This window comes from Recurvomyces mirabilis (assembly GCF_035927965.1).
Source record: "Recurvomyces mirabilis strain CCFEE 5264 chromosome Unknown scaffold_18, whole genome shotgun sequence".
In the NCBI taxonomy this organism is placed as follows: domain Eukaryota; kingdom Fungi; phylum Ascomycota; class Dothideomycetes; order Mycosphaerellales; family Teratosphaeriaceae; genus Recurvomyces; species Recurvomyces mirabilis.
This window is the reverse complement of record NW_027041952.1, coordinates 440,457-461,047: the sequence shown is the minus strand read 5'-3', so window position 1 is coordinate 461,047 and position 20,591 is coordinate 440,457. Positions and strand designations below refer to the sequence as shown.

At 53.8% G+C, this 20,591-nt stretch overlaps 9 protein-coding genes across 9 annotated transcripts; 6 read left to right on the top strand and 3 right to left on the bottom strand.

The window, feature by feature from the left end:
* Positions 1-698: 698 nt before the first annotated feature.
* LTS14_006966 (uncharacterized protein) lies at positions 699-2,404 on the top strand (the record flags this gene model as incomplete). Its single annotated transcript, XM_064839659.1, has 2 exons — positions 699-1,497; positions 1,563-2,404. 2 exons carry the CDS (start codon positions 699-701, stop codon positions 2,402-2,404), a joined length of 1,641 nt encoding a protein of 546 aa, XP_064692902.1.
* Positions 2,405-2,471: 67 nt separating this feature from the next.
* Positions 2,472-3,949, bottom strand: LTS14_006965 (uncharacterized protein; the record flags this gene model as incomplete). Its single annotated transcript, XM_064839658.1, has 2 exons — positions 2,472-3,632; positions 3,686-3,949. The coding sequence occupies 2 exons, from the start codon at positions 3,947-3,949 to the stop codon at positions 2,472-2,474; spliced, it is 1,425 nt and encodes a 474-aa protein (XP_064692901.1).
* A 576-nt stretch (positions 3,950-4,525) lies between these two features.
* Positions 4,526-5,555, top strand: LTS14_006964 (uncharacterized protein; the record flags this gene model as incomplete). Its single annotated transcript, XM_064839657.1, has 3 exons — positions 4,526-4,585; positions 4,641-5,168; positions 5,241-5,555. The coding sequence occupies 3 exons, from the start codon at positions 4,526-4,528 to the stop codon at positions 5,553-5,555; spliced, it is 903 nt and encodes a 300-aa protein (XP_064692900.1).
* Positions 5,556-5,618: 63 nt separating this feature from the next.
* LTS14_006963 (uncharacterized protein) lies at positions 5,619-6,250 on the top strand (the record flags this gene model as incomplete). Its single annotated transcript, XM_064839656.1, has 2 exons — positions 5,619-5,858; positions 5,924-6,250. The coding sequence occupies 2 exons, from the start codon at positions 5,619-5,621 to the stop codon at positions 6,248-6,250; spliced, it is 567 nt and encodes a 188-aa protein (XP_064692899.1).
* Positions 6,251-6,480: 230 nt separating this feature from the next.
* Positions 6,481-7,596, bottom strand: LTS14_006962 (uncharacterized protein; the record flags this gene model as incomplete). Its single annotated transcript, XM_064839655.1, has 1 exon — positions 6,481-7,596. One exon carries the CDS (start codon positions 7,594-7,596, stop codon positions 6,481-6,483), a length of 1,116 nt encoding a protein of 371 aa, XP_064692898.1.
* Positions 7,597-8,434: 838 nt separating this feature from the next.
* On the top strand, positions 8,435-9,883 carry LTS14_006961 (uncharacterized protein; the record flags this gene model as incomplete). The annotated part of the gene is made up of 2 exons (XM_064839654.1): positions 8,435-9,332; positions 9,399-9,883. 2 exons carry the CDS (start codon positions 8,435-8,437, stop codon positions 9,881-9,883), a joined length of 1,383 nt encoding a protein of 460 aa, XP_064692897.1.
* A 1,251-nt stretch (positions 9,884-11,134) lies between these two features.
* LTS14_006960 (uncharacterized protein) lies at positions 11,135-12,976 on the top strand (the record flags this gene model as incomplete). The annotated part of the gene is made up of 1 exon (XM_064839653.1): positions 11,135-12,976. One exon carries the CDS (start codon positions 11,135-11,137, stop codon positions 12,974-12,976), a length of 1,842 nt encoding a protein of 613 aa, XP_064692896.1.
* A 1,786-nt stretch (positions 12,977-14,762) lies between these two features.
* PMT1 (Dolichyl-phosphate-mannose--protein mannosyltransferase 1) lies at positions 14,763-17,784 on the bottom strand (the record flags this gene model as incomplete). The annotated part of the gene is made up of 2 exons (XM_064839652.1): positions 14,763-15,624; positions 15,710-17,784. 2 exons carry the CDS (start codon positions 17,782-17,784, stop codon positions 14,763-14,765), a joined length of 2,937 nt encoding a protein of 978 aa, XP_064692895.1.
* Positions 17,785-18,314: 530 nt separating this feature from the next.
* Positions 18,315-19,954, top strand: PRP21 (SF3a splicing factor complex subunit; the record flags this gene model as incomplete). The annotated part of the gene is made up of 2 exons (XM_064839651.1): positions 18,315-18,423; positions 18,480-19,954. The coding sequence occupies 2 exons, from the start codon at positions 18,315-18,317 to the stop codon at positions 19,952-19,954; spliced, it is 1,584 nt and encodes a 527-aa protein (XP_064692894.1).
* Between the last annotated feature and the right edge of the window lie 637 nt (positions 19,955-20,591).

The window sequence follows — 20,591 nt, the reverse complement described above, 5'->3', positions numbered from 1 at the left end:
ATGTGTTAGTACCATCGTTCATTCGGCAACCTCGAAATCGTCGTATCGGTGTTCGTTGCAGGTTGAGACGTACACTTCCTGATGCTAGCGCTTGGGTATCCGCAGTTGGAGCATGTGTGCTTTTGGACGTGGAGAGAGCGCGAGCCTGGCCATTGTATCAGCATTTCGGTGCCTTGCGATGTATCATATTCCAGCGTCTTGCAAGCATACCGCAGCGTCTGCACAGAACGTGCGTCTTATTGTGGCGCTTTCCGAAACTGGATGTACCCTTCGCTGTTCCAAATCGTCAGTATCCTGTTCAATGCCATCTCTTACATCTCCTCTTCCAACGTACTCATTCTGGCGGTGGTCGACGAGTGTTGTTATCGTGGTCGTGTGGAAGTTCGTTCACCAATTTGCGCTGCCCTCATAATTTGTCGTCGGCTTTGCGAAACCCGAAGTGGGCGCGCCAAGCCGCGCTAGTCAGTCACGTGCTGACGGAAACACATCAAGTCGAACGGCCCCCCAACCCTTCAAGCCATTTCTCGCATGGTTTCGAAGGATTCGAAAATGGTGGCGGAGCAGTTATCAGCCGCATGTTGACCATAGCCCTTCAGACAGGAGGGCCGACCACGATAGCATGATGGTATTCCGGTAGTATATCACCTCCACGTCTCGTCTCCTTCTTTCCAGTCCTCCTCGCGTCAAAAGCGTATGACATGCACATAACCCTCCCGCCACGGCCACGATCGCATGTCTCTGCCGCCATCATCGAGCTGGCATGGCCTCTAATATTCCTACTGATCATCATCGCCTTCACAACACCATTCTTTCTAATCGAAACTACACAAGCACAGCGCAATGACAAGCCACGATGCCTGGCAAATGGGAACCCGATCTTCCGGTGGAATGCGACTGTCAACGAGTACTGGAGCCCGTCTACAGCTCTGTATATCACTCTCGGTCACGGCCAGTACACTTATCCGGAGGCGAAGGCCATTGATGTCATGTGGGACTTACTTGTTGGCCGAGGAGGACAGATCCTGGCCGCCATCTGGACGTACTACGTGGTGAGGAAGTCTATGCTATTCACGATGGAGCGACAAGACGTGGCGATCCCGATCGCATACTCAGTGTACTTCGACAAGCTTGGCTACGGTCTCCTGGGCTCGATCATACGGAACCTGACTCGTGGCCGCATACGCAACAACAAAGCCATACCAGCCTGGAGGCTCCTTAGCTGGCTGTCTCTCGTCATATATGTAATCAGCTATCCCACCATTATGGCCGCTATGACAGGTTACCAGACTACAGGCTCAGTCTATTTCCATCCTGCTGGCGCCAGCGGTGGCTCATTCGCACCAGCTGGAGGTATCACTCCCAACCTTCCCTTTACCGTCCGTGACGGCTCACGAGTGGGACTGCACGATGGTGTCACTTTCGCTACCCCTGACATTAAACCTTTCTTCGGAGGCGGCATCAGGACTACCAACGACACATACAATACCGTGCTAAGTTGTCCGTCCCTCTAAAGCTTGCAGAATGCATCCTCTCAACAGCGCTAACACGTGCCCGCACTACAGACTACTTCGCCATTCAAAACGCCATAGCAAATAGCACATACACCTTGCCTGCGGAAGAGGCAATGTCCACCTTCACACAGGCACGTGGGGACAGCATGCCGTCCGGTAACGGTAGCTATGCCCCAATCTGGGCATACTGCACCATCTCCCAATCCGGCGGCAATACTTGCGAAGACAATACGCTCGTCAGACCCATCGTGCCTGCAGACGCGCCATACTTACCCACAACCGAGTACACGTGGTCGAACATCACGCTTTACAACCAAACGTACGTCTTGCAACCGCCGCCGCTAGATATTGTCGTTACTGGCCCTGCGGATAGCTGGTCCGTCGTCCTATCCGACGATGGTACGTACGGTGGTTACTTTAGTAACGCATCTATTGCACAAGGAGCCGTCTGCTTGCTGGTCGCCCAGTACCAGTGGGGATTCTCAGCTGCTCTGCTTCTCCTCTTTTGCATCTTCACAACTCTGTTCGGAGCTGTAATGCTAGTGCTGCAATGGGAAGTCTATTTTTATAGCCGTGCGAACCGCATCGACGTGGGACTGGATGGCTATAGAGATGCGGTACGCATCGTGCATGCTCTCAAGGAGGAATTAGGTGACAATGTTGTGGAGGATGATACCCAGAGGCTGTGGGGCAGATTGAAGTGCTATAGTGGTGCCTTGAGCATTGAGACGAGCAATCTGCCCGTTGCCAGGATGGGACGGAAGCGGCTGAACCGTGTGAGTACGGAGGACACGAAGGGTATACCACTATTGGAGCGAGAGGACACTACTGCTACCGATACGACATATGAGACCGTGAAGTACGATAATGCGAGCGATGATGTTGTACGTTGATACCGTGTATCATACTCCGCCAGCATGCGTTTCATGCTCTACCACTTGTGTACAAATCGTGCGCTGTTCAAGCGAAGGTGCTGACACCATTCTGATACTTTTCAAAGATGTCCAATGGGAAAGCTCTAGCCATGACCTGGTAACCAAGCTGGTTCGGATGCAGATAATCGCCTGAATTGTATATCGGGTTCAACTGCTCGGGATTATTCGGGTCTCTCACCACAGCGTCAAAGTCGATGACTGCATCGAACTTCCCACTGGTGCGGATCCAGTTGTTGACACGATCACGGGTCGCCAAACGCTCGGGGGTGGCGTATGTCTGGATCGTGCTGTTAGGTGCTCCGAAAGGAGTGATAGTGGCACCGAAGAACGGGATCCCGAAGGTGTGGACCCGAGTAATCATCTGTTCGAAGGCTTGGATGATCCGGTCACCTGTCAGGGTCTGGTTATATGTCGTGTTATCGGCTGTCCCGATATCGTTGACGCCTTCGAAGATCATGGCGTACTTGACGCCGCTCTGGGCGAGGACATCGCGGTCGATGCGGGACAAAGCGTTCGGACCATTGCCGTCATAGAGAATCCTGTTGCCGCCTGCAGCTTGATTGACGACGGCGATGTCCTTGGTCGGGCCGTAGGTCTGCATCCGATTGAAGAGCAGATCAGGCCAGCGGCCGTTGAAGTTGTTGTAGCTTGCTCGACCATCGGTGATACTGTCTCCTACTACCACGAAAGAAGAGTCTTGTGGTGGTTCCCATGCTTCAATGGCGGAGAGGAAGAACCAATGGAAAGTACTCTGGACGCTGGCATCGGTCAAGTTAGCGGTGTTGGTGAAATCGCCGTTGCTGAGCCAGATCTGGGTTCTGCTACCTGGGTGGCTGGTTACGTAGTTGCTTGCTTGACCATACTGGAGGTACATTGTGATACTGATAATTTGGCCTTCGGTCACTGGGAAATTCAGTGGGTCGGAGACAGCGAGCGCGCCATTCGGTATGATGATACTTTCGTTGCCGCTGAAGGTCAGCTGCTGGACGGTCGTTGTGTTGATGGCGGAGGCGCCTGTCAGGTTCTGGCCCACTTCTGCGACAGGCAGAGCAATATTTACTTTCGTGATTGGGAGATCGTTGAGTCCGAACGCGTTAGACAAACGAATGCGGAGTTGTTTCGCCCCAAGAGTAACGCGTAGTGTCTGGCGGATGGTGCTGTTGTAGAAGACCAGGTTGGATTGGTTCTACTGAGCATCAGTATTATTTGTATATACTCTCCCCTTGACAATCTACTTACAAATGGTGGTGGCGGCAGGTTGGCGAACTCGGTCAGTTGAGGCATCGATGTCCAAGTATCGACCCAATGGCCATTGGCTGGGTTTGGTGCGATCACACTCGTGGTGTTGCCATAGCTTGGTGGGCTGCCCGGGCCTGGGTGCGGGCCATTGCTTGGTGGACCAGGAGGACCATAACCTGGCGGTCCTCCCCATTGTGCTACTGGTGAGGATACTGCTACGCCCGCGAGAGCCAGCGAACCGACGATATGCTGTAAGAAACCCATCTTGAGGTGAGAAATCTGAAAGAGAGCTTGGCAGACCTACCGTACTTCGTGGTGTTCTTCATCATCCTTATGTACAGTTTCTTCATTGCCATTGACAGTACAAGGTTTAATGTTTTTCCACAAGTCAGGAACGGCGATTCATCCACCAAGAATACGAGAGGGGATCTGTTCATGGAAAATGTGCCGTGCACGGCTCACACGCGGTGGAAAGGTTTGTGTCGCGGCTAAAGTGCGAATCGGCCTGGCGGAGAAAAATGAAGGCGGGCATCAACCAGCGGTGGTCTGCCGTTATCTGGTCGTTATAAAGACATCGTTTTGACTGATGTGTGTGGTGTAAAGTATTGACAGTACTATGCACAAGTAGCCCAAACAGGTTCTGGTGGTGTGACGCTTTCTGGAATGGGCATGGTGACCACGATGACATGAGCTGATGAATCAGCCCAAGCATCATGCAGCTTGTGAAAAGCATACTACACGTAGGTTCTGGTCGTCTCTCTTCTGCATCACGCCGACCACATCTCTCGTATTGGTGAATGAGCGCATAACAAGTCACGGTCTAAACTCCACGGGTCTGTCATGGACGCCCTCAGATCCGTAGTTAGAGCCGGGTTGCTCGTATCACTGGCGGGCATTTTGGTGAGACATGGAAACATGCTGTCAGCACGAGGCCTTTACTGAACTATAACCGAAGTATACAGTCTTCCGGATCCTCTACAACATTTTCCTACATCCGCTGCGCCGCTATCCAGGACCATGGCTCTGGTCCGCTACGCGGCTGATATGGGTCATATCTCTGCAAAAGGGACACTTGCACAACGACATCCTACAGCTTCACAATCGCTATGGTCCAGTCGTACGAATAGCGCCTGATGAATTGTCATACATTGACGCCCAAGCCTGGAAGGACATCTACCATAATCCTGCGCTAGAACGCAACCAAGTCTGGTTTCGGAAAATCAAGCCTGATGACCCTTGGAGTATCATGGGGAGTCATGAAGGTCACCATGCTCGCTTTCGGCGAGCGTTCATGGGCGCATTCAGTGACAAGGCTATCAAGGGGCATTCGCCGCTGTTGGAGCACTATGTCGAAATCATGATGAAACACTTCAGCGGCGTGGCGACAGATCATAGTGCTGTAGTCGACATTGTGTCCTGGTTCAACTATGTTACCTTTGATATCTCTGGCGATCTTTGCTTCGGAGAGTCCTTCGGAAGTACTGTGAGTTCATCTCTCACTTTCTTTCCACATTGAGTCTGATATTTGGACATTGAATACCGACTTTTGGTGAAGGCAACAGGGCGGCAACATCCTTGGGTGCAGATCGCTTGCTCGTTCGGCAAAGGTGTCGCATTGATAGCCTCGCTCAACTTCTTCTCGCCATTGAACAAGGCGCTGAAGTACATTCTGCCAGCTGATGTGCGCGAGAGGGCTCAATATCATCGAGAACTTAGCGCAAGCAAGGTTCAACAACGATTGGAGCTTGGCGAGACTAGGAACGACTTCATAACTACGATTTTGAAGTACAATAACTCTAAGGCAGACCCTGTCACTGTGAGCGAGATGCAGGTCAACATGAGCATTATGGTGTTCGCCGCCAGTGAGTAGCATCCTTCCTGATCTCTGCTCCGAGCATGCTAACAAGAAGCAGGTGAAACAACAAGCACGGCAATGGCTACCATCCTGTTTGGTCTACTGAAGAACCCGTCCGCTATGAAGACGGTCACGGAAGAGATTAGATCCACCTTCGCCTCAGAAGACGAGATCACAGTAGCAAGCACGTCCAACCTGAAGTATCTTGACGCAGTAATCAACGAAGGCATACGGCTCGGTCCACCATCTTCTGTGACCGTACCCCGAGTCGTATCTGCAGCAGGTGCCATGATTTGCGGTCAATGGGTGCCAGGTAATGTAAGCAAAGACACGCAAGGATGACAATACAGAATGTGCTCGACGTTACTGATCCCACTTTGCAGACCCTGGTCGGAGTAAACCAATATCCGGCCTTTCGCTCACCTACAAATTTCAGCAAGCCGAATCAATTCATCCCAGAGCGTTTCTTGGCTGGTGCAGGCTTCGATGACAATCACGACTCTTTCCATCCTTTCCTTCTCGGCCGACATCAGTGCATCGGCATTCGCTTCGCTTGGGCAGAGATGCGTCTGGTCCTGGCGAGGATGCTCTATACATATGATATCAGTTTCGATACACAGCCAAGTATCAAGGACTGGGGAGAGCAGCAGACGTTCATCTTTTGGCAGAAGGATCCGATCAACGTTCGACTGAGAAGAAGACAGATGTAGTCGATTGGTGCAGCCACTAATACAAGGCATTTGCTGCAAACGCAGAAATCGAATATTATGCTATTCTGTCCTCATATAGCGGAAACAACGAAACGATATTACGACGCTTTTTGGTACGACAAGATGACGCGACGGATGGTGGTATGTCTAGGGTAGAGATATAGCTGATGGACATTATACTATCACATTGATGAGATCCCTCCCTGTCGTAAATTACGACTACATTGCAACTAGCCTTGCTGCCACAAACTAGTAGACTTGCCCTCGAAGCTTACAGCATCCAGCTGAGCGATCTCCTCGTCTCTCAGCCTCCATCCCAGCGCCTCACAATTCTTCTGCGCTTGCTCAGGGTTGCGCACGCCGACCACTGGCACGATACCATGCACCATGTTATAATTCAACGCCACGGCTGCAACACTGACATTGTGCTTCTGTGCGATATGCTTTTGCACTTCAAGCGTCGGCTCGATATACTTCATAGGGTATGAGGAGAAGCGATGTTGCTTCGGCGGCTCATTATCGCTGTGGTACTTGCCAGAAAGTCGGCCTTGGGCAAGCGAGGAGTAGCTCTGAAAGACGATGTCGTTTTCTCTGCATGCCTTCAGGAGGCCCTCTGTCTCCGGTCCGCGGCGGAGAAGAGAGTACTCGCACTGATTGCAGGCGAGTGGGACGTCGTACTTCGCCAGCTCGTCTCGCATTTGAAGCATATCCTTCGCGCTGTAGTTGGCCACTGCCACTGTCTTGGTGAGACCTTGGTCGACGCAGTCCGCTAGGCTCTTGGCTACCATGCTAATTGATTGGGCGTGGATATGTCCATGGACCATGTAGATGTCAGTGTAGTCCAGCTTCATTCGTTCCAGTGAGCCCTTGAGCTTCGCTAGCGGGGCGTCCTGTGGATGGATGATATTCTGTGCGTCGCCTGGAAACACCCACCACTTCGTCTGCATAATGAAGTGTTCACGCTTCATGCCAGCTACGAGCTCGCCACAGATGCGCTCGCTTTCTCCCGAGCCATAAACTTGCGCTGTGTCGATGTGGTTACAACCTTTCTGCACAAGAAGCTGCCATGCCTCCCTCAGTGGACCACGTTCTCTGGCATCGTCCCATTGCCAGGTTGCTTTGTCACCCCATGGCCACGCTCCAATGGAGATCCATGGCGCTTCAACGTTGTGCTTCTTTCCTCGATATGTGACATGACCTCGCGGTAGTACATCAGGCACGAAACTCGATGGCGTAAGGTCTTGAGCGTTGTTGTGGTCCTTTGGCATAGCGTTAGGCTTGCTTGAGTGGAAGCCTGACGTAGCGGACATGCCAGCCGATAGGCCTGCTTGTAGTACGTGTTGCATTTTGGAATTTTGGTCTGGTAATTAAGACTGCAGCGGCCAAGTTGAGACGGAGATACAGCCAGATAATGTACGAAGAGAGTGTGAGAGAGATACTTACGACTTACATTCCCGATGATTGTACTTGTCTCTCGCTGTGGTATGTGTGCCGACCGCAGTCCGATGCTCTGACAGTCATGATGTAAGATGCCTGCACGTATTTGTCCAAGGCAATATCGTGACAGGCACACGACACGCAATGGAGTATTTCCTTACAAGCAGTGCATGATGTATGGATGACATAAATCTTGACATCCTGGAGACCCACCTTTGGAACGCATAGAAGCTCGATAGTATTCGATTCCGTTGGCTCTTAAGCGACGATGGCTGTCTACGCCAGTCCCAGCAGACATGGGAGGCTTATAGATACGTCAGTCTTTCGGTTTGTTGCTTTGCGGCGTACCGTTCAGATGATACGGCTTGGTAGAATCATGATTATTGAGGCCGAAGTCAGGTCAATATCCGTGTATCTTTCATGTTGTATAGGTAATAGCTGCTGTCGTAGTGGTATGAATAATGGGCACGATCTGTGTCAAATGATGAGGGTTCGTTAATTGATCACAGCCGTACAGATGGCGTCTTGATGATACGTTAGGAGGCGTGGTGGCAAATTGGAGTGCCTAAGGCGTCAAATTCTGGCATCTCGCACACACGAGTTTGGCAGGGTACTGCATCCACGCAGCCTCCTATCTAACCAAGAATCGGTCTATGCATTTCTACGATAAGTCAGCGACTCCATATATATCGATAGAGATCTAGATATCAGGAGGATGACGGTCTGATCAAGAACCTCGGAGCCGACATGGCGCCTGCCACAGTCTACAAACCAACATCCCTAGACTTCATAAATCGTCCCAATCCCGTGGAGCCACAATCGGCCCCGCAACAGCATCCACTTAACGGCGTATCACAGCTCCCCCAAGCCTCAAACAAACATATTCTTAGGCTGCTATACGGGAACAATAATGTCCAAAGCTCTGTCCAAGAACGACCAGCTAAACGGAGGAAGTCTGGCGATGCTCAGTCCCTGGATCTACCAAAATTACCTGTCAGAGAGAATGCGAAACGCTTGAGAATTCCGCCAACGCTCAGTGGTCTGCATCAACCACCGCCTAATGCGGGACTGCTACCTTCAATATCCGTTGAACAACCCGCTAAACCGACCGGGGACCTTCAGCCGAAGGCAGATCCACCTAATTCGGGACTGACTGGTGTCGACGAGCCAGTCACTAACGACACAGTTTCAGTAAAGCCTACTGCCGAATCAACACGATCAGAGAAATCGAAACGACCCAAGCGGAAGAAGTGGAGCGATGAGGAGACGGCATGTTTGCTGAAAGGAGTGGCGAAGTTCGGTGTAGGCAACTGGACCAAGATTTTGAAATACGCCGAGTACGAGTTTAACGCCCGTACAGCATTAGACCTGAAAGATCGCTTCAGAGTATGCTGTCCGGACGACTATAAGCACAAATCCACGGCTCCAGCACCAAAGCCCAGCAATAAAGAACGACGCCAACCAGTCCCACGACCAAGCCGCCGCGACTGCAAGTCTCAAGCCGAGCTCGCCGAGCTAGGCATCAACCAGCCTTTTGACAAAGTGGCACGTCGTGCACGACACGGCTACTCGGAGGCCGAAGATGAGGCTCTGCTGAGAGGCTTCAAGTTGTATGGCAAGCAGTGGGCAAGTATCAGGGCTGACAGTGAGTTGGATTTGGCACAGAGGACGCCAACGGATTTGAGAGATCGTATGCGCACGAGGTATCCAGCTGAGTATGCGAAAGCCGGGCTGGTGCCGAAAGGGGAGGTGAAGGGGCGGAAGTCTGCAACGCATGGCGACAATGAGAACGCGGCTGATGCACGGCCGTCGAACATTATTGCCATCAATGCTACGAAAGTCGTCCCAGCAAAACCCATCCCACCAATCGAAGCCACCGACCAGTCCAAACGGCTCCCCACCATGCCCCTCCTCCCCGACGACGTCTTCTTCGGCGCCGCCTTCGACTCCGACTTCGATCCAGACCCCGGCCTCATCACCCTGGATCGAGGAATCCTAGACTGGCCGCAACCCCAGACACGCACCATGATAGATCCCCTCGCAACCCTGAACCTGCCGAGACCGACAGCGACGTGGGGGCAGCAGGGTGTGAGTTTTCAGCCTCAGCAGCAGTTTCAGGTGGCATCGGCGTTGCCGTCGCTGGCGGCTGTGACTACATATGGGTATGGGTTTGGGGATGGCGATATGATGGACTGAGATCAGCTTGAACTACCTTCGTTGATGAATGGACCCTTTGATACGGATGCGAGGGGTGGTGGACATATTTTCGGTATCGACGAGTTACTTAGCTAGTGATCATCACACCTCGATTCATCTATCTATCCATCAAGCAACAACCCATCTCATCTCAGCTCTAAACGTCAGCAAACCCCTTTCCCCACCACCTCGGCGTCGGCGAAGGCGGTACTACACCCATCGCCCTCAGACCCGCAAGCACCATACCCTGCACAACCGCAATCCCCAGAATCCCCACCACAGTCGACCTCAAAGCCTCCTCATACCACCTCGCGGCCGGCGCAGAAGCAACACAAGTAACCTCAATCTCAAACAAAATATCCTTGCTCGCCAAACTATCCACTCCAATCAGGGTATCAGGTGGCGTCAACCTCTCCCCCTGCCCCCCACCACCTGCCACCCTCCCATCATTCCACCATGCAACAAACAAATCACTCCTGGCGTCCTGATCCGCTTGCGAAAGATCCTGGAATTTAACCACATACTGCCGATTAGAAATGATATCATCCTTGGTCACCCCAGCAGCGGTGAGACATTTATTCACGTTCGCCAGAGCAAGTCCTACTTGGCTTCGGAAGTCCGGGGTTGGTGTGGGCGAGGTGGCGGATTTGTAGGTTTGGCCGGCGAAGGAGATGAGGGTTTTTGTGGGGGAGATGGGAATGGTGCTTATGTGGGAGTAGCTGTTTACGGCTGGGGGATGGTTGGGTGGGTTGAAGATTGTTATTTTGTTTGTGGATGTCGGGGATGTTGTTCTTGGATTGGTGGAGTCTGGGAGTAAGGGAGTTGATTCTTGTTGCCAGAGTTGAGCTAGGGAGAGGGTTGTGTCGAAGGCCATTTGTTGTCTCTTAGTTGAGTCCCAGGTGGTGTTTCTTTTGGCTTCCCGTCTGAGTAAGTGAGGTCTGTCCGGGGGGTGCGTACAGTTCGAGTTCCCGGTCTGTACGTGTCTGATCTGTGCGTGCAAATGGAGTTACCGGTCCGTCTGTATGAGAGCTTCTTATCGGAGTGGTAGAGGAGTATTTATTGTATGGCGGGATGACAATTCCATCTGGGCAGTGATGAGGTGGTACAGACACTATCCCTGATTAGGAAGCTATGGCGTCGATCATGGCGGAGGTGAGGCCATGCATTTGAGCTTCGACATCATCACTACCGAGCTCCAGCACCGTACTACATAGTACATACGTCCGGCAAGGCCAATTCCCAGCCAACACAATGCTATCAAGACAAATCGCCCGCACGAGAATACCATCCACACGACCACTCCGCCCGCCCAATGCCATCACCATCTCCCGCCCAGTCCCACAAACACGCCTCTTCACCCAAACCTCCCCCCACCGCATCCTCACCCACCGCCACACCTCCCGCCCGCAGATCCCCTACCTCTCCCAACCCCCGCTCCGCCCCACCAACAGCATCCTCGGCCCCAACCCGCACCTCGCCCGCCTGCTCTCCACCGAAACCCGGCGTTACATAAGCGAACAATTCTACCTCGCGGTCAAATGGAGCATCATCATCTGGGTCTTCGGGATCCTAGGCGGGATGATGTACCTCGGCATCGCGATCGAACTACAGGAACGTAAGAACCCAACACCAGAGGAATGGAGTTTCTGGGCTCGCTGGGCGTTGAGGGGGGCGAGGGCGCAGATGGAGGCGGGGGAGACGCAGGGGTTTGTGGACTGGGCTTCTGTCGGTGGGTCGTTGAGGAGGTGCTTGGCGAGGTTGGAGGATAGGGGGAGAGATGGGAAGGGGACTGGGGAGGTGGAGGAAGGCGGAATTTTGATCGAGGGGGTAAGGAAGGCCGGGCAGGATATTAGTGGGAAGTCGTGGCCGTGGAGGTCGGGGTATTGTGAGGTTATCATGGGTTGTGCGGCTGCGGCGGAGCAGATGGATGGCATGGTATTGGATGAGACGAGGGGTTTAGTGTTTCCAAAGGAGATGGTTGTAGGCCCTTCGAATCTGGATCCTAGGCCTGTGCCGGCATATATGCCTGCTGCGCCGCTGGAGGAGAATTGCGTGAGGCCTTTTGAGGCGCCGGAGACGTTCTACATGCGTGTGCTTACTGGCAAGGGCTTTACCACCAAGCAGAAACTGGATGCGGCTTTGGTCTACGCGAATTGGCTGGAATTCAAAGGTTTACAGGACAGCGCCGAGGAGATGTACAGATGGGGTGTCGACATCGCCAAAGCTGGTCTTCCTAATCATATTGCACCCGACACAATCATCGACGCCAGGACAAGCGTCCTATTAGGAAACGTCGGCGAATCGAACGCAACACCAAACCTCCTCCAAGCCGCTACAGCACTAGCAATCCACCACGCCCGCACCAGCAATGTCTCCTCCGCTCTGCCCCTCTTTCTCTCCGTCCTCCGAGCCCGCCGCTCAGCGCCACTCTCCCCTATGTCCCAATCCACCACGCGCAACCTCAGTGCCCTCTTCACCGACCCAGAACAACCCAAAACAGACATAGGCGCCGCTAGCTCCCTCCTGGCCAAAATCTTTCAAGTCCCTGCTTACCCCCTTCCGCCACCATCCGGGGATCTGCCACTGATCCGTACGAGTGAGAAGCCGAGCTGTGACGAGAGCGAACTAATGTTGTATATCGGCGAAATCCTCTTCGCGACTTCTCCCGCTAGCAATGAAGGACTAGGATGGACGCGTCAAGCCGTCGCCATCGCTGAAGCGAATCTCCAAAACCAAACCCACAACTCCGCAGCCGAAACGCCAAAGGAGAAAGAAAGATGCAAAGCCTGCCTCCTCACTGGCGTGGGTAATTGGGAAACTATGCTCCACCGTCTCGCCGAAACGCAGGACTCCACTTCTTACCGTGAAGGCGGACGAAATGCGGGTTGGTCCGAGTGGAGAGGTTGGTTCGGCCGGGATGGGGGTGTGAAGGGTGGGGTATTGGATCTTGCCGCTGGGGGCGTTATCGAGGAAGAATTGAAGAGGGTGGAGGGGTTGAAGGAGAGGATTGTGAGGGAGGACATTGGACGGGAGATGGGGAGGGGCAAGGGGAAGGGGGGAAGTGGGGGGATGGGGGTGTGGATTGGGGGGTGAGAGAAGATATTGAGAACGGCTTCCGAAAGGGGCTTTTCAAGTTTGTCCGGAGCTCGACTCAAGCTTGCTGCCTGCAGGACACTATTCGCTACGCGATCGCTACTTAGATGTTGGCCACGAGGGCTTGACATTTTCGCTCTACATCATCACCGAGCCTGCGATCCCGGATCACAGCGCACCAAACGCCCGACCCTCACTCACCCGTCTAACATCCATTTCGCTCTCGGCACTGCCACTGCCGCTCCTACTCCCATTACCCCTCCCACAACGACCCACTACGCAACTCATTGTCCTCGGAGCAACAGAAAACTGCGGCAGCGCTTTGACAATCTGTGGAGGAGCGGGACTACATTTCCGCGAAAGTCTGCGCGCTGATTCCGCTTCTGCCGCTGTCTTGGTGGGGAAGGGTGAGGACGGGATGTGCGAGTGCAAGGCCCGGGAATCTTTTCGGGTCTCTGCCATCTCGGTTTTGCTTGAGTTGGTTGGGGTGGTTAGAATGGTCTTCTTCTTCTTCTGAGCCATGGGTGGTTGCGAGACAGGCTTGCAGCAGATTTCCGGCCACGCCCAGGTCTTTACTGCTTCCAATGCACCTTCTACGTCTCTTGCCCAGGGCTCCCGGGTGGGGCAGGGCTCTGGGATGGGCTTGCGTTTGCTATACCCCGTCTCTCCTTGCGAAGTACTACCCCTTGCTCCTGCGGTGGCAGGCGTCACGGTCGCAATAGCCAGTTTGCTCTTCCTACTCCTCGATCTTCCGAGCTCCTCTACGTTCCGGGAGGAAGACGGGCTAAGAAGTGCTGCGTGACCGCAGGCTTCACGGAGCGCTAGCGCTTCCGCGCATTCTCTCCTCCGGGCTTCTTTAGCCGCTCTGCGTTTTTGGCGGTAGGCGGTATATTTGTTGTGGAGGGCGGTGAAGAGGCGAGGGAGGCAACCCATGGTTGTGTCGATTGTGTTGGTTGTGCGCTGGAGGAGAGAAGACGAAGATCGAGGAGGCAAGATCGAGGAGGCAAGATCGAGGAGGCAAGATCGAGGAGGGAAAAGTCGATGTTTGGCTAATTATCCTGGAGTGCGAGGCTGATAGGACGGTGACTGGTATTGGTTGGGACTGGTCTGTTATATACGAAATCGAATCACCTGCCCGTGGTGAGGAGATGCCGGTGGTGGAGTGTTGTATGCTTGTCGTCGAGGCACAAGGGAAAGTATTCCGCAAGTAACGTACTGGAGAGAGAGAAGAATCAAAAACCTCATAGCGCGATTTTATTCTCCCAGTGCGTGGGTCACATCAAATCCTCTTCGTCCCAAAATTCACCCAACCCTCCTATCGTCGTGATCATGGTGGTAAGCAGTTGCGGCACCCGCACGTGTTGTGCCACGCTAGCCTGTCGTAGAAGGAAGTTCTGGATTTGTGCCGTGACGATTCACAAACATCACGACCTTGCGATGCCCGAATCTACCTGTGGCTAGACATTCACGGCGCACTTCAGTTTGAGAAGGGCATTGCACTGACGCCCGCCTTCCACCTTTAGCTCAACCAAGGCGTGAGGTGCTTCATGGACCAGATTTCTCATCTTACAAACGTTCGTAGTCGTGCGTGATCAGACCCCTTTCTTTTCTCTCCCCGTTACAGGTCTACCTCAGCTTGAAAAAACAATTTGCAACAGGACATATTCATACATTCCCCCCCCCCCGCCTCTCTCACCCCTTATCTTATCCTTTCATCAATACATCATGCCTCTTGCTACCACAACAACCGGGCCACTACATCATCATCACTCTCTGTCAAGACGCTCTACAACTCATCCCTCCCCGTCTCCTTCCCCGCCCCACTTTCGGGCTCAGCCGTCCCCGCACCGCCCTCGACAGCAGCCTCCTTGCGCAGGTCCGCCTCAACATTCACACTCCCCGGCTTCGTACTTGCCTCCGCCCCTCCACTCTCCCCCGCAGTCGCCTCATCCGGCCCATCAGCCGACGAGCCCGCGAAGTTCTTCTCCTCCTCCCCACCAACGACCTCATTAAAGATCTCATTCCCCTGCGTATCCACCATCCTCGTCCTCGTCTCGTACCGCGTGGAAAAAGACACTTTCCCTTCCAAAGCTTTAACCTGTTCTTCATCGAGCAGATTCCCCTGATCGTCCCGATATTCGACCTTCTCTTCCACGATCGGAGCTCCCGCAGCACCGGAGAGGACCTGCTGCCCACCACCCACAGGAGCAGGCATGCCAGGCGTAACCAGGACATCCTTCGCCGGATCCTCGGCAACCGGCGGCGCCGGCCCGTTCACAGCAGCCATACCCGCGTCGCCCGTAGGAGCAGGACCCGAAGCAGGCTTGACAGAGAGGGAGTAATCCGCATAAGAATCGTGAAAAGTATTACAATCCCAATCCCAAGTCCCAAAAAGCTTAACGCGATTACAATCGTTCTTAGTCCAGGAGTTTCCATAGCTAAGAGGAGCATAAAGGCCAAAGACGACGATGGATAGAGCCAGGAAGACGACGGCGGAGACGCGGGCGATATAAGGTTGGTTTTTGAGCGTCAGGTTGATATTGTTGGGGAGGGAGAGAGTGATGCGGGAAGTGGTGAAGTCGAAGATCTGGGCGAAGACCATGATGGCGAAGTACAAGGCCGGGAAGTAGTGGTGGAGGAAGAGTTGACTGTATGAACACATCAGTACCAAATCTCTCCCGAAACCAGAAACCGGTGGTCGTGGGCAAGGGGGGGGGAACAGCGAAAACATACCGTTGCATAAGATAAAACGGAAAATAATGAAACGCCCACCCCAGCACACTCATCCCAATCTCATAATCGAACCGTCTCAAAACCACATTCCCATAATCCCCACACCCCCTCTGCCACCTCAACACAGCCAACGCCTTGAAAGCCACCCACAACCCAATCGCAGCCGTACTACTCCACCAAATTAACGGATTTCCAATCAGGTAAATCTGTCTGTGATCGACCCCCCAGAAATTAATCCCGCGCCTCAGAATCGGCCAGCTAGGCGGTCGGGAGTCCCAGGCGTGCGATTCCACGAGGCCGGCGTTGGTGGTCCACATTACCTGTTGTAATTCCCAGAATTTGCCGAAGAAGCCTGGGTTGCGGTAATTCACTTTCTCGCTGACCGAGTCGAGTTGGGGGTGGTTATTACTCTCGATATACCAGACGGAATTCGGCAAGGTGCCGCCTTTGGCGCACGTCACCTCCTGCTGTTCGAAGCCCCAATCGGGTAATTTGACTTTATGACTGAAGAGCACACATCCAGTCATGATATGCACGAGCTTGAACTTGGACTGGATAGTCCTGAGTCTCGTCTTCGCGGCCGCGCCGTCAGAGAGGGATTTGACGATCTCCACGCGGAAGAGATCGTTGGCGTCGCCTTCGAAGCCCTCGTAGCCGTAGGCCGAGACTTCGTTTTGCCATTCGGCTTCGGTGATGGGGGGGCGGACGTCGTGGGAGTGGAGACGGCGATCGGTGACGATGTGGTAGAGGCGGATGAGGGAGCCGTCTTCGATGAAGGCGGGTTGGGCGAGGTTGTCCCAGGCTAGGGGGCCGGGGAAGGAGGTATTGCCTGTGGGGTCGAGGGCCCAGTTGATGGGTTGGGTTTGGTTCTCGAGGAGGAAGACGTTGTTCTCGTCTTTGTGCGGGTAGAGGGTGATTTGTTGTTGTTTGGATCCGGCTGGGTACATGTGGGAGTGGGAGTGGAGGTAGCCGCCTTGGGTATTGTGGTGGCGGAAGCTGACGCGGGAGCCGAAAGCGACGTCGGCGGGGACGTCGGCCATGCCTTTGCTGTTGAGAGTGCTTTGGAATTCCGAGGACATGAAGCCATCGCCGTCTCCAGGGTTGACGAGGCAGACGAAGTGGATGGCGAACATGGCCATGTAGAAGGTGACCGGGATGACGATGAGGCAGAAGATGCGGGCGAAGAGGTGCTTGAACCACACGCGGATGTTGACATTTTTCGTGTCGCCAAGGAGGACCCAGAGCTGGAGGGCTGTGAGCGACCCCACCCAGGCGATGGTGAAGAGACCAACCCACTTCACGCTGACTGTTGCGCCGAGTGTGAGACCAGTGGCGGCCAGCCAGAACCACCAGGAAGGCCTGAATGCGTACTGTGGTCCCAACTCATGCTGATTCGTGAAGCTCGTCCAGCTTAGCGCTGTCAGGGCGGTGAATATGATCAAAGGCGAATCAAGCAGAATCAAGCGACTCTGCGTGACGAGTCCATTCTCAAAGATCACCAATCCAGCTCCAAGAGCGGCACTCGTAGTCTTACACCCCGCCACCTTGAGCGTCAAGTAGATGGTCGGAATAGTCAAGACACCACAAATCGCAGGCAACAACCTCATAGCCACGTACGGCACCCCGGGCTCCAAATAATCCTTCCCAATATCCTTGAAATCAAACTCGCCGTCGAATCCCGCCAACCATCCGGCCAGCGTGAGGAGGAGCTTGGCAAGGGGCGGGTGAACATCCATGAAGAACTTGCCTTTGATGTATTTGCTTGCGAAGCCACCGAAGTGGACTTCGTCGAAGACGACGGAGGAGGGCTGGTAGATGCGGAAGAGGCGGACGAAGAGGGCAACGAGGGTGAGGGCGGCGAGGAGTTCCCAGTCGTGTTTGGGGAGGTGGAGGAGGTTGTTGTTGGTTATGCCGTGGCTGGTGTATGCGTAGGAGGGGTGAGGGGGCTTGGAGGGGTGGGATTGCTTCATCTCGGGTGATCGAGGGGATTGCTGTTGTGGTTGTTGGACATTCTTGGTTTGGACGGGTGGGAGTGGCTGTTGTTGTTGCTGCCTTGGTGCTGATCGGGTCGCCATGATGGCGGTGTTGGTGGTGGGTGATCGATCAATCAACCGATCAATCAATGGGTGGTTAATGGGGTGGTAAATGAGGTGGTTAATGAGGTGGAATTGTAACGACCATTGGTGTTGTGTCGTGCCTGCTCTGTTCGACGACCTCCTTCCCCAATAACACGTGTTCGTCAATCACGTCTCTGCTCTTCAAAATGTATGAGGAAGGAACGACAGTGAATGGTAACAAGGAAGTAGTGTTAGAATGTAAGGGGTGAATGCTGTCCAGCCTTGCGCTTCAGCTACTGCAGCTTCTCTCCGTACGAATTGTCAAGCTGGCGTTTATTCTTAGGAGAGACCGGCAGCGACAGGGTTCACGCGCCTGCATCGCCTCCCTCTCCCGCTCCCGCTCCCGCACGCGCAGCTCGAAGATCGTTGCCAAGACAAGCATGACTCGCGAGAGCTAGCAACTCGAAGTTCCGAGTCGACCAAACACTTTCCTACACCTTCACCATCGACATCCCTCCCCATCACCCCCATCCCCTCTCAACACCTCAATGGCCGACAGCAAACCCAATGGTGTCCTCGATGATGCCTCGAGTAAGGCACCGGCAGGCATCATCATCCCGCCAGCCGGAGTGAAGACACAAATAGAAAAGGCGGCGGGTATGTAGGACCCGAATACAAGACATTGCGGGAATGATTGCTAATACTTAGCCCAGGTTACGTCGCCAGAAATGGTGCTCAATTCGAAGAACGGCTAAAGACTGGTGAGTCGAAAGCGAAGGTATCATTCGTCCTCGACGACGATCCCTACAATGCCTACTACCGCTGGAGACTGGAAGAGATCAAAGCTGGACGTGGGAATGCTATCAGTGCTGGGCGGGAGAATGAAGCGGCTAGTGGTGGTGGAACGGGTGTGAGCAGTAAAGGCAGGGAGGAGAGGAAAGGCCCGGATAAGCCCGAAGAGTTTGTGTTTTCGGCCCGGATGCCGAATATCTCTGCTCAAGATCTGGAGATCGTGAAGTTGACGGCCATGTTTGTGGCGAAGAACGGACGAAGCTGGATGACCAACCTTTCGCAAAGAGAAGCGGGAAACTTCCAGTTCGATTTCCTGCGACCGCAACATAGTCTTTATCAGTTCTTCACGCGATTGGTGGATCAGTATTCCGAGCTTCTGCAGGGCGAGAGCGTGGATGGTGGACGACCGCAGAAGAAGAGGATAGGAGAGCTGGAGGCAAATGTGGAGAACAAATTCCGAGTTCTGGAGAAGGCGAAGAAGAGGGCGGAGTATGTGAAGTGGCAGGAGGCGCAGAAGGTGGCGAAAGAGGAGTCGGAGGAGAAGGAAAAGGTTGCTTTCCAACAAATCGACTGGCATGACTTTGTCGTTGTCGAGACCGTGATGTTCGATGAGCGGGACGCAGAGGCTCAGCTTCCACCTCCAACCACACTCAACGATCTCCAATCCGCAAGTCTGGAGCAAAAGGCGAAAATGTCGATCAACCCCAATATGCGCCTGGAAGAGGCCTTCCCGTCCTTCGACGACAACAATGGCGTATATGGTGCTACTCCTCAGCAGCAACAACAACAACAACAACAACAGCAACAACAATATCAGACACCCTACACCCCACCCATACCCCAACCAGCCTGGCAACCACCCCCAGGCGCCGACGACCAAGCCGGCCGCCTAGCCGAACTCCGCATGAACCAAGACCGCGCCCGCCTCGCTCAAGAAGCCGCCCGCACCAGCACCCCTCAACAAAAAATCCGAACCGACTACGTCCCCCGCGCCGCCGCACAGCCAAAATCCCGCCAACCGCCCGGAACATCTCTGTGCCCTAATTGTGGGCAATTCATCCCCGACGTGGAGATAGCAGAACACATGCGCATCGAAATGCTGGACCCGCTGTGGCGGGATCAGAATCGGATTGCCGTCCAGAGGAGCAGTACGACGAATTTGAGTATGGGGGAGGTGGCGAATAATTTAAGGCGGTTGGCGAGTCAGAGGGGGGATGTCTTTGATGCTGTTTCGGGGTCTGGATCGGCGGAGGAGGAAGAGAGGCGGAAGAGAGCGATGCTTGAGGGCGGGGTGGGGGTGCCGGGTGGACAGGTGCAGGCGCAGCAAGGGCAAGGTGCGGCGGGTGGGGATGTGCAGGAGCAGATTCGGCAGTTGCATCAGAGGTATAGGGGTTGATTCACCTACCTCTGCTCCGACTTTGGCGGACGGGAACAGGAGCTGAGCGAGGAAGTTATACCTCATGGTTCGTGGCATTACGCGCTTGGATCACGCTGACTTACTGGACCACTGTACTTATACCCCCATCATCTTGTACACCAAGACTTGCACATACTTATACCTCCATCCGCCAGAGGCTTTTGCCCCCCCTTACAAGCACGCTTTCCCCCTCTCCCGTCCCTCTCTCACCAGCTACCTCCTTTCTCCCATTCCCCTTCTCCTTTGCCTGTCCTGGAGTTACCCTTCCCATTTCCTCCCTGCATATACCTTACCCCACACAATACAACAGAAACACCCTCCTCAGTATACGTACCATTCAAACATCAATGGAAGGATCACGTTTGTCATTGGAGGGAGATTGAATACCACTTTCTACTCCTCGCTTTACAATTCATGGTTAAACATGTTCTGGGTCTTTCCTGGTCCCTTTTTATGGATGGATGTTTGGGCTTGGCTTGGGGTGGGTGGACATAGTGTTGCTCTGAGCGGCTTGTGCCTGTTTGACTAGAACCTGATGGCCTTTTATTTATTGCTCGTCCATGTCGAATGCATTAGCGTTACTTAGTGACGGATGGGTGGAAAGAGTGGAATACAT